Genomic DNA, 12,733 nt, shown 5'->3' on the forward strand with positions numbered 1-12,733 from the left:
AGTGTATTACTTGTAGAATGAGTGACGAAGAGAATACAAGAATGTCAAGGATTTTGTGTTATTTTCTTTTGATTTAACTCAACTACTACCTTTCTCTTCTGGTGCAGCTCATAGGAGGTCTAAGAAAGCATAGTTCTTATATTAGCTGCATGTCACATTATCAAAACAGTTAGCCTCATCTTTGTAAAATGCAGCTGCAAAATGTCAAACAGACCACAAGCAGTGCAACTCAGACATCAGAATATGGGCACAAAATAACACCACAGGCAGGTCAGCAATAAGGCATATACAACCCACCAGGGATCAAGCTGTTTTTTCCAGAGACTTCTGAAAGAGATCAAAGACACTCTTGCCTTCCCCAACAATTAGAAGCCTAACACATGTGCACTGGAGTTCATGCTGGGTCAGAAAATGTACCTTACACGTGTATCCCAGGGCCCATGTAACCCTTTCTAATCAAGATCTATATGTCCAGGACCTAGAGTACATCTAACATAAAAGCAGAACATTCATAAGAAAGTTGTTTCATGTCCAGAGTCCTATCATGGCCTCTCCTATCTTAATTCATAAATATCCTGTCCTATGATCCTGATAGAAATATATAAATAGTACTGTCTAACATAGTTGTCAAAAGATCAATATAAATTATGGGAAAAATAAAATATTCATTATATATATATATGAATTTGTGGCTGGGTAGTTTATGCAGAAGTAGGGTGTATACTTTGCATGTGTGAGACCTCAAGCCTCAACACTACATCAGGTGACAAGAGTGATTATTTATTCTCTGTCACTTTTGCTGAATCTTCCTATCTCTGTCCTTCTGTTGCAAATAAAAATTTAAGATGCCTCTATTAAATTAAAAAAATATTGGGTTTATATATGTATATAATTGAACACAACCACACTAAAAGAATAATAAAGTAGGGGGCTGTGCGGTAGTGCAGTGGTTTAAGTGCATATGGCACTAAGAGCAAGGACTGGCTCAAGAATCCCGTTTTGCAAGAAGGACAACAAAAGGGAAAATAAATAAATAGAAATTTTTTTTAAATTAAAAAAAAAAGAATCCCATTTTGAAGGCAGAGCCAAGATGACTAATTTGGAGCCATAGCTTCCATGAGCTCCAAGAGGCAGCAGCTTGCAACCCGGGATCCACTGGGTAGAGTAGGATACTGGGCTGTCTGTAGGAGGGTGAGCATGGGCTGGTCAGAATGACACCAAAACACAGTCCAATAACTCTCTCTTGGGCTGACAAACTGAGGTCAGAGGGACAAAGGAAAATCCTTTGATTATTTCTGAGCTCACCCCCCCACCCCAGAACCTACTCCCAGGGGCAATGCAGTCTCTCCTAGCAGGCTCCCTGCTGAGCTATGTTCTTCACCAAGATTCCTGGCTCACCAGGGGTGTCAGTCCAAGCCTCTTCCTTTAACTTCTCTCTCTCTTTCTTTAAGTGGCTGGAGCTCTATTTGAGTGACAAAATGTCTGACCAATCACAGCCTCATCCCTGCCTGGGAAAGACTACCTGGAGGTTTTTTTTGTTTTGTTTTGTTTTTTATACTTCATACAGTTGGCTGTCTTTGCTCAGGCTGCCTGCGGTCCAAGCTGCAGATTGACTGTTAGGGGTTCTCTACTCTATTTTATCTTATTTCATTTTATAACTACTATTATTATACACATGTGTCCCTTTTCCATCCACCTTCTTCAATGATCAGATCAATACAACAATAACTACAACAACAATAAAAATACAACATGGGCAACAAAAGGGAAAATAAATAAAATAAAAAAATAAAAATAAAAATTTTTTTAAAATTAAAAAATAAAAAAAATAATTGTAAACAATAGAGGAGATATCACAACTGACACCACAGAAATCCAGAAAAACATACGAGACTTCTACAAAGAACTATACACCGCCAAGCTAGAGAATCTGGAAGAAGTGGAAGAATTCCTGGAAACATATACCCTTCCAAAATTGAACCAAGAAGAACTACAAAACCTAAATGCACCAATCACAGACAAAGAAATCGAAACAGTTATTTAAAATCTTCCCAACAACAAAAGTCCTAGACCAGTGGGCTTCACAAATGAATTCTACAAAACTTTCAGGAAACAGCAAATACCTATACTTCTAAAGCTCTTCCACAAGATCAAAGAAACAGGAATACTCCCTTCCACCTTCCATAAAGCCAACATCACCCTGATGCCAAAAGCAGATAGTGGTGCAACAAAAAAAAAGGAAAACTACAGACCAATATCTCTGATGAACAGATGCCAAAATATTAAACAAGATCCTGGCCAACCGGATACAACAGTATATCAAAAAGATTGTTCATCATGACCAAGTGGGATTTATCCCAGGAATGCAAGGCTGGTTCAACATAACTAAGACAATCAATGTCATTCACCACATCAATAAAAGCAAAACCAAACACCACATGATTATCTCAAGATGCAGAGAAAGCCTTTGACAAAATCCAACACCCATTCATGCTCAAAGCACTACAAAAAATGGGAATAGATGGGAAATTATTCAAGATAATGGATTCCATATACAGCAAACCTGCAGCCAACATAATACTCAAAGGACAGAAGCTGAAAGTATTCCCACTCAGATCGGGGACTAGACAGGGCTGTCCATTATCACCATTACTCTTCACCGTAGTAGTGGAACTTCTTGCAAACTGGCAAGAGAAAGAAATCAGAGAAATACAGATTGGAAGGGAAGAAGTCAAGCTCCACTATTTGCAGATGATACGATAGTATACATAGAAAACCTAAAGAATCTAGCAAAAAACTACTGGAAGTTATTAGGCAATATAGCAAGGAGTCAGGCTAGGAAATCAATGTACAAAAGTCAGTGGCATTTCTTTATGCAAACACTAAATCTGAAGAAGAAGCTGTCCAGAAATCACTCCCATTCACTGTTGCAGCAAAATCAATAAAATACCTAGGAATAAACCTGACCAAAGAAGTAAAAGACTTGTATACTTAAAACTATGAGTCACTACCCAAGGAAATAGAAAATGATACAAAGAAATGGAAAGACATCCCATGCTTATGGATTGGAATAATTAATATCATCAAAATGAATATTCTCCCCAGAGCCATATACAAATTTAATGCAATACCCATCAAAGTTCCACCAAGCTTCTTTAAGAGAATAGAACATAAACTGCACTCATTTATCTGGAACCAGAAAACACCAAGAATTGCCAAAAGAATTGAGGAAAAGAAACAGAAATGGAGGCATCACACTCCCAGATCTCAAACTATATTATAAGGCCATCATCATCAAAACAGCCTGGTACTAGAACAAAAATAGGCACATAGACCAGTGGAACAGAATTGAAAGCCCAGAACTAAACCCCCACACCTATGGACATCTAATCTTAGATAAGGGGATCCAAACTATTAAATGGAGGAAGGAGACTCTCTTCAATAAATGGTGCTGGGAAAATGGGGTCAAAACATGCAGAAGAATGAAACTGAACCACCTTATCTCACCAGAAACCAAAATCAACTCCAAATGGATCAAGGACATGGATGTTAGACCAGAAACTATCAAATACTTAGAGGAAAACATTGATGGAACACTTTCCCACCTAAACCTCAAAGACATTTTTGATGATACAAACCCAATTTCAAGTAAGACTAAAGCAGAAACTAATCAGTGAGACTATGTTGGTATACTTCTAATTCTGCTTCTAAAAACCCCTTCTGTTTCATTGGTTTAATCCCCCCTGCTTAACACTTTATTCTATTTACATAACCACTGTTAACTAAGCACCACCCTGCCTGCAGGGCATTGGTTTAATCTCCACTGGTTCATGATGTCTTTTTGCTCCGCCCCCTCTCCTAGTCACACCCTGATTTGCACCAGTCACTTTTTGCTCCACCCTCTCTACGTCACATCTTGTTTACACCCTACTTGGCTAGTATATATATAAGGACAGGATTGTGATTATAGTTAGTTTAGTTTAGCTTAGCTTGGCTTCGACTGTGCTGCGTTCTGCATGAATAAAGAGATACTGCGTACAGCTCAGCCATTCCCTGGTCCTCTGTCTCCCGCCCGTGAAGCTAGCCCAGCAAGACTACATCAAATTAAAAAGCTTCTGCACAGCCAAAGAAAATATCACACAAACAAGGAGACCCCTCATAGGAGAAGATCTTCACATGCCATACATCAGACAAGAGACTAGTCACCAAAATATACAAAGAGCTCAAAATTAGCACCAAAAAAAGCAAATGATCCCATCCAAAAATGGGCAGAGGATATGAACAGAACGCTCACTACAGAAGAGATACAAAAGGCTAACAAACACATGAAAAATTGCTCCAGGTCACTGATTGGTAGTGAAATGCAAATAAAGACAACACTGAGATACCACCTCACCCCTGTGAGAATGGCATACATCAAAAAAACAGCAGCAACAAATGCTGGAGAGGCTGTGGGGAGAAAGGAACCCTTCTGCACTGCTGGTGGGAATGTAAATTGGTCCAATTACTGTGGAGAGCAGTCTGTAGAATTCTCACAAGGCTAGACATGGACCTTCCATATGACCCAGTAATTCCTCTCTTGAGGATATACGCCAAGGACTCCATAACACCCAACCAAAAAGATATTTGTACACCTGTGTTCATAGCAGCACAAATCATAATATGAAGTAACCCAGGTGCCCAACAACAGATGAGTGGCTGAGAAAGCTATGGTATATATACACAATGGAATATTATGCAGCTATCAAGAACTATGAACCCACCTTCTCTGACCCATCTTGGATGGAGTTAGAAGGAATTATGTTAAGTGAGCTGGCTAAGTCATAAAGATAAAGATGTGTATGGGATGATCCCACTCATCAACAGAAGCTGATGAGAAAGAAGAACAGAAAGGGAAACTAAAAACAGGATTTGACTAAATCTGGAGTAGGGCACCAAAGTAAAAACCCTAGGATGAGGGTGAGGATGGATATTCAGCTTCCTGGGGTGGCAGGTGGGGTGATGGGATGGGACATAGTTTTTTGTGGTGGTGGGAATGATGTTAATGCACACTCCTATTAATTTGTAGTCATATAAATCACTGTTTAATTAATATTGGAGGGGAAAAATTATTGTATTTCTCAAACTTTTTAAAGCACAGGCTGAGTCTTTTTAATACATTGGCTGAGTCTTTGATATGTTGACTCTTTCAAAAGCCTAGACCAGGGAACAGAAGCAACTGGTGGTACAGCTATATACAAATAATGTCAAAGGATATAAATTATGGTGATGTTGAGTATTATACAGCAAATCATAACAAAGGGATTTTTCAAAGTTAACCCAATTACCAAATAATGTGATGATAACAATAACTACCTATTCTCTTCTTGAACCCTAAAACAGCAGGAACCTCACATTTCCACTATAGAGCCTATATTTCCCCCAGTCCTGGAACCTTAGGGTGGGGTGCATTTTCCTGCATGCATCTCTCAATTCATACCAAATAATATTGCATCTACCGATCACAACCTAATCAATGCAATGAGTACCACCTCAGCATGCTTCACTTCAGACTGTGTCCAGAGACATCAGGTATGGAATGACAGCCCTTCAGCTTCATTACTCCAGTGAGACCTTTCCTTTCATAGTATTCTCTAATTCCATTCTACGTGGTTCACTTCCTAACCAGATTCCCATGAGATAGAGCATATGTTCACATGTATCCATAAACTAAGGCAAAGTATATACCTGAAAGCAAAAATACACAATAGTCTGCAGTGAGTCAGTATAAAGTTCCTTAGATACCCTCCTCGTCTACTTCTGATTACAGTTCTTTCACACACTCCAAAGCTAACCTTAGCAAAGCAAGGACTGAAAAAGCTGAATAAGGGTAAGAGACTGGCATACTTTAATGATGATTCTTTAGTCACTATCAGGCCACCCCATCAGCTGGGGCCCTACTCGGGGAGTCCTGAGATTCCCAAACAGACATGATGGGCATAGACCGCAAATAAATCTCTCTCTTCATTGTTACTGGTCATCTCTATCAGGAACAACAAAAAAGACCCCTTTGTGGGCCCCCCATAAGACCTTGCCCTCAACTTGGATCAACAACGGTAGAGAATGTTCCATCCTCAGAGGATGGACAACATACTCTATGCTACATCTGAGGAAGATGGGTTGATATTGGGGCAGCTTGGAATGTTCCTACTCATGACCACAGAATGTGAGCTCAGATCTACAAGGTTTCAGAAGTCACATAGGCTCCTAAGTTGAATATGGGCCCCAGACCAAACCGAATCGATGGGGTTTACAGTCAACAATACTTATACCCCTTTCCCATATTAGGGAGCTACTCTCTTCCCTGATATAGCTTTCTCTCCCTTTTCCAGCCATGACATCATCTCCCCAGACAGTAACTTGGATCCACCTGCATATCAGATTTCAGGCTCAGGGGAAAAAGAAAAAAAAAACTAGTATAGCCACAGGCCCTTTGGAATCTAACTAAAATATGCCTACTAGCTATCTACAATATGCGGACCCCCCCCCCAACTCTTCATCTGCACTATTCCAGCCTTTAGGTTCATGATTGGTCAACAGTTTCTTTAGCTTTGTATGTTAACTCTCTTTTCAGCCACCAGGTTCCAGATGGTAGCATGATGCTGACCAGATTTCCCTGGACAGACGACCTCACCAATGTGTCCCAGAGCTCTGCTTCCCCAGAGCCCTGCCCCACTAGGGAAAGAGAGAGACAGGCTGGGAGTATGGATTGACCAGTCAATGCCCATGTTCAGTCGGGAAGCAGTTACAGAGGCCAGACCTTCCACCTTCTGTATCCCACAATGACCTTGGGTCCATACTCCCAGAGGGATAAAGAATAGAAAAGCATGCCTGAGGTTCCAAAGTCCCAGGTTCAATCCCTTGCACCACCATAAGCCAGAGCTGAGCAGAGCAATGCTCTGGTCACCAAAAAAAAAAGAAAAAAAAAAGGAAAGCTATCAGGGGAAGAGATGGGATACGAAGATCTGGTGGTGAGAATTGTGTGGGGTTGTACCCCTCTTATCCTATGGTTTAATTAATGTCTCCTTTTTTAAATAAATTTTTAAACATTTTTTTAAATTATCCCATTTTGAGCCACTGGCTCCCCACCTGCAGGGTGGTCACTTCACAAGTGGTGAAGCAATTCTGCAAGTGTCTGTCTTTATCTCTCTCCTCTGTCTTCTCCTCCTCTCTTGATTTCTGTCTGTCCTATCCAACAACAACAGCAATAGCAACAACATTAACAACAAAATGGAAAAAATGGCCACCAGGAGCAGTGGATTCATTGTGCAAATCATCAAGCCCCAGCAATGACCCTGGAGGCAAAAAAAAAAAAAGAAGAAGAAGAAGAATGAAGCAGTCAAAAGGTTACACCCGCACATAGTAATAACCACAAGCAAAAAGCATTCAAGAGTTTCACATCAGAGATATGAAATCTACAAACAGCATTTCTGTAACTTGAGTTTTCTGAGCAGATGAGCAAACCCTGATAAAGTTTCAGATTAAACAAAATAATCTTTCCTCCATTTGCAAAGGCACTGCATTTCTACAAAAATAAAATCAATGCTTATTAAAAATGGCTTTGTCTGTATGTAAACTTGGGTTTCTAGCCTGGTTTAATTGTAATCAGTATTCTCTATAACATAAGTAAGCTGTCAGGCGTTCAAAGGATGTAGAAAATGTGGGTGAGATCACCTCTATCATGCAGGAATAAAATTTTCCTGAAAACTCAAAGCCACTCCCACAAATATATAAGCCCACCTTTGTCCCAAACACTCCCAAAGGCAATTTTGTCCCTCTTTGCTACTAAGCCAGTGCTTTAGCACAATGTCAATTTCAGTTACCAACATCCCAGTTGTCTTTGTTGATGTCACTCCCTTGCAAGGCATTGTCGAGGGTTAGAGAGAAGGATAGAGAGAATGTGGCAGGGAAGTGGGAGTGTGCAGTCAGCCCTAAAATGTTTTCTTCTGTGACGGCAGGTATTGATTAGTTTGCATCTCCCATGAACTAAAAGACAGATGCACACAGATAGGCAAAGGGACCTATTATAAGGACTTGTCTGACAACTTTTTAGAATTAAGAATTGCAAAGTTCTCTGCAAAGACAGAGAAGTTAACGGTGTAGTTCCAGTCCAAGCCCAAGTCAGAAGACAGGCGAAGACTGATGTGCCCACCAGAACCTAGTCAGGCGGAAAGCATGACTTCTCTTCGATTCAGCCTTTTTGTTCTAATCAGCCCTTCAGTGGAAAAGAATGAGTCCCACTTGTATATGGAAAGACTGTCTACTTTACTCAGTCTTTCAGTTCAGAATCTAATGTAGAAAGACGCTCTGAAGCAACTAGAAACAATGTTTAGCCAGATATCTGGACGTCCCCACTCACGGCCCAGTGAAATTAACCTTCACACTCTGAGCTTTATTTCCAGCCCATCTCCTCTGAGGATTTGGAGCCAAACAGAATCAGTTGATGTGGAGAGGGATATTAAGTGGGTACTTTCTCAAATGGCTAACTTGAAAATGTTTATTTTAAAAAAAGTAATAAATAAGAACACTATGAGAGTTCAGCTCCGCTTCTCAAACCTTTGGCAAATTCTCCTTGACTTGAAACCAAGAGCCACTATGTTACCAAAATGTATCCTTTTATGTCTATGAAGAATTTTCTCCCAAATTATGTGAGATGAGAGATTAAGGTCACACAATAGGTTCTTTTCCTCTAGATTTTCAGTGACAAGTCGTAACAGTAACCACATTGAGTATTCAGTCATTTATTCATTCCTTTATTTATTTATTGGAGGATTAGTGGCTTACAGTCGACAGTAAAATGAAATAGTTTGTACATGAATAACATTTCCACATAACAATGCAACCCCCACTAGGTCTTCCTCTGTCATCATGTTCCAGGACCTGAACCCTCACCCTACCCCAGAGGCTTTTACTTTGGTGCAGTACACCAAGTGAATCCTCTTTTTTTAAACTTTTATTTATTTATTTATTCCCTTTTGTTGCCCTTGTTATTTTATTGTTGTAGTTATTATTGATGTCATTAATAACTTGGATAGGACAGAGAGAAATGGAGAGAGGAGAGGAAGACAGAGAAGGGGAGAGAAAGACAGACACCTGCAGACCTGCTTCACCGCCTGTGAAGTGACTCCCCTGCAGGTGGGGAGCCGGGAGCTCGAACCTGGATCCTTATGCCAGTCCTTGTCCTTTGCGCCACCTGTGCTTAACCGCTGCGCTACCGCCCGACTCTTGAGTCCTCTTTTTAACAGACAGGGAAGTCTGAAGAAATTTACTGTCTTAGGAATGCATTTGCATTAGACTGGAGAAAATAGCATAGTGGGTATGCAATAGACTTTCATGGAGGCCAGACGGTGGTGCGCCTAGTCAAGTGCATGCATTACAGTGTGCAAGGACCCAGGCTCAAGCCCCTGGTCTCCACCTTCAGGGAGAAAGCTTTGCAAGGGGTGAAGCAGGGCTGCAGGTGTCTCTCTGTCTCTCTCCTTCTTTATCACCCCCTTCCCTCTCTATTTCTGGCTGTCTCTAGCCAATAAATAAATAAAAATAATTTTAAAAATTACATCACTTTTATGTCTGAGATTCTAAAGCTATAGGTTCAATCCCTGGGACCACCACAAGTCAGAGTTGAGCATTTTTTTGAAAATTGAAAGAAAGAAGAATGGGAAAAAAAGAAGGAAAAGAAGGAAGGAGGAAGAAAGAAAGAAAGAATGTATCTGTGGGATATGTATGTGTATGTGGGTATGCCTAATTAAAATGACACAAATGCTAACATAAACAACTATTGTAAATATCCGAGAAATCTCGGGGGCTAAGAAAACTTAGCCAATCTGGAGAGACCTTTGAAATCTTCCCTACTGTGATTTTAATACTCTCTCTTCCCTCAGGCTTCATCTTCTGTTGGAGTCCATACTTTCTCTTTGATATTTTGGACAACTTCAGCCTCCTCCCAGACACCAAGGAACGTTTCTATGCTTCTGTTATCATTCAGAACCTGCCAGCCTTGAACAGCGCCATCAACCCTCTCATCTACTGCATGTTCAGCCACTCCCTCTGCCTCCTCTGCAAGTAAGAAATATTCCTGCCTGAGTCACTGCCAGGCATCGCCGGTGGTACTGCACTCAGATTTTGATGTGTGTTTTCCTCATTCTAGAAATCTCCATAAGGTTACCCATGAGCCACTGGAGGTTCAGAAAGGTTCTGCTAGCTACTGTGACAAATCAGAAATGCTCACACCATGACCCAAGCTCTTTCTCCTATATTCCATCACCTCCTAGAGCAATTGTCTTAATTGGGTCACACAGATTATCCTCTGGTTCAACGCTTCTTCACATCAGCTGCCTCACTAGATGCTGTTATGATAATGCTACCATTGCATAAACAAATACTTAAGAGGTTAAGCGATGATATTTTTTACATTACAAGAATAACTGATGACAGAGTTGAAATTAAATGTCTCCCATGACAACTCAGTCATTTTTGCTATTTTGGGACTGTTTTCCAACACCAGCTATAGGGACTCGGTGGAAAAAACATATAGGAGATAAAAGAGGAGAGTGATTTAAGGTCTGAGTTTAATGCCCGTATCCAAATTTTAAGTCCTGTCATTGCTGGTTCAGAGCTACATGTGAACTCAAAGCTACATAGCTACTTTTCCTTGCCTCTCAAGCTGGGTTATTAGCAGCGTGTGTCACTTGGTCAGGGATGTCTCTGTTCACTGGACTCTGATTCCTCCACTGTGAAAGGAGGTCTTCAAGTGGTGACGAAGGAAGGTAAAGACTGTGTGACATCAAAAGTGCTTAGTGCAGAGTCTGCGGCTTAATATATTCTCCACAACTGTATCTTCCACTTCACTTTTCTTTCTTTCTTTCTTTCTTTTTTTTAATTTTCCCTCCACTCAGCTAGGTCCTCCTCCATAGTTGTTTACTAGGACCTGAAGCCTTTCCCTCCCCTGAGTGTCCTTTACTTTGGTGCTGTACACCAAGTCCAGTCCATCTTCTGCTTGTGTTTGCCCTTCTGTGCTTATTAATTAACTTCTGTCCATGAGTGGGATCATCCCATCTCCAGTCTTCTTGTTCTGACTTACCTTCACTTAACATGATTCCTTCAAGCTCCATCCTAGAAGAAGAGAAGAAGGCGAATTCACCATTTTTTTATTATTTTTTTTTCCCTCCAGGGTTATTGCTGGGCTCGGTGCCTGCACCATGAATCCACTGCTCCTGGAGGCCATTTTTCCCCCTTTTGTTGCCCTTGTTCTTGTAGCCTTGTGGTTATTACTATTGCCATTGTTGATGTTGTTCGTTGTTGGATAGGACAGAGAGAAATGGAGACAGTAGGGGAAGACAGAGAGGGGGAGAGAAAGACAGACACCTGCAGACCTGCTTCACCGCCTGTGAAGTGATTCCCCTGCAGGTGGGGAGCCGGGGGCTCGAACCGAGATCGCTACGCCGGTCCTTGCGCTTTGCGCCACATGCACTTAACCCACTGTGCCACCGCCCAACCCCCTAATTCACCATGTTTTAATAGCTGAGTAGTAGTGCATTGTGCATGCATACCACAACTTACTCAGCCACTCATGTATTGTTGGACACCTGGGTTGCTTCCATGTTTGGGCAGTTATAAATTTGGGGGGGGGGTTGGTTCCTTGGGATCTATCCCCAGGAGAGGAATTGCAGGGTCATAGGGTAGGTCCACTTCTAGCCTTCTGAGAGTTCTTCAGACTGCTCTCCACAAGGTTCCACTTCATCTTCCCTGAGGTCAAAGTTTTTTTTCTGTTTTCTAGGGAGCACAGATCACAGGATTCAAGAGTGACTTGTCAGGAGAGAAGCAAGAGGCTTGAGATGCAGATTCTGTCTAAGCCAGAATTCATCTAGGCCATGGAGCAATGGAAGAAGCCCCATCAACTCTTCCAGATTCCCTTTACCACTTTGGACTTATGCCTGAAGCCTGAGCTGACTTCTCCAGCCTGCTCTAGTCATCGCTTTTGAGAGCTGCACACCCCTGGCATCTTACTAAATAAGAAACGACTGCATCTGGAGGAATATTGACCAATATGAAGTCAGCAACTATTAATACCATCTCTGTCTCCTTCCCACTGGTTGTCACCAGAACCCAATGGACAAGGAGATTACTTGGACCAGGGTCCAGGCTTGAGAGAGTTGAGGAGGCAGGCAAACACTAACAGAAGCCTGGTTGTACATAAGTCTCCTAGTTACAATTGAGGAACTAAATAAAAGATTTACTGAAGCCTACACTTTCATTCCATTTTTTAATTTTTTTTTTTTTAGTCAGAGGTTCAGTAGTTGTAGCCAAGAAGATGTTTGTCCTTGATAAACTGACAAATTCATTTTCAAGCAATGGTGCTTTGCTTCTCCAGTGCAGATGGCGTGGGTTGGCAGACGGATGTATTGGGAGCAATCAACCTCAACAGTTCTATTGTATCAACAAATGTTTGTGGAAACAACACAACTGCTGGTCCTCCAGAGCAAAGTCAAAACTGAGGGGTGCTTGCACTCATAGGAAAGGAAACAATGCTAAAAAGTTAGGGACTCCTGATCTTCCGGCTCTGAGAATTGAGACCTGGACCTAATAAGTTTTGAGGACTTTCCGGGGTGCCACCCTTTGCTTTCAAGTTGTGGTCACTCTTGTTTTCATTCCTAACAGTTTAGAGACACTTCTTCCTATACCCCCCTTCCCCATCTTT

The 12,733-nt window shown here is 41.3% G+C and overlaps 1 protein-coding gene across 2 annotated transcripts in view; it reads left to right on the forward strand.

Annotated features, from left to right (window-relative positions):
• Positions 1-12,220, forward strand: part of NPSR1 (neuropeptide S receptor 1) — a 180,155-nt gene extending 167,935 nt beyond the window's left edge. For both annotated transcript variants that reach the window (XM_007523384.2, XM_016188286.2), the window contains 2 exons: positions 9,918-10,098; positions 11,813-12,220. In XM_007523384.2, the coding sequence (XP_007523446.1) occupies positions 9,918-10,098; positions 11,813-11,903 (272 nt within the window). In that variant the 3' untranslated portion in view covers positions 11,904-12,220. The remainder of the gene's footprint in view (positions 1-9,917; positions 10,099-11,812) is intronic.
• Positions 12,221-12,733: the final 513 nt, after the last annotated feature.

This window comes from Erinaceus europaeus, chromosome 8 (genome assembly GCF_950295315.1).
Source record: "Erinaceus europaeus chromosome 8, mEriEur2.1, whole genome shotgun sequence".
In the NCBI taxonomy this organism is placed as follows: domain Eukaryota; kingdom Metazoa; phylum Chordata; class Mammalia; order Eulipotyphla; family Erinaceidae; genus Erinaceus; species Erinaceus europaeus.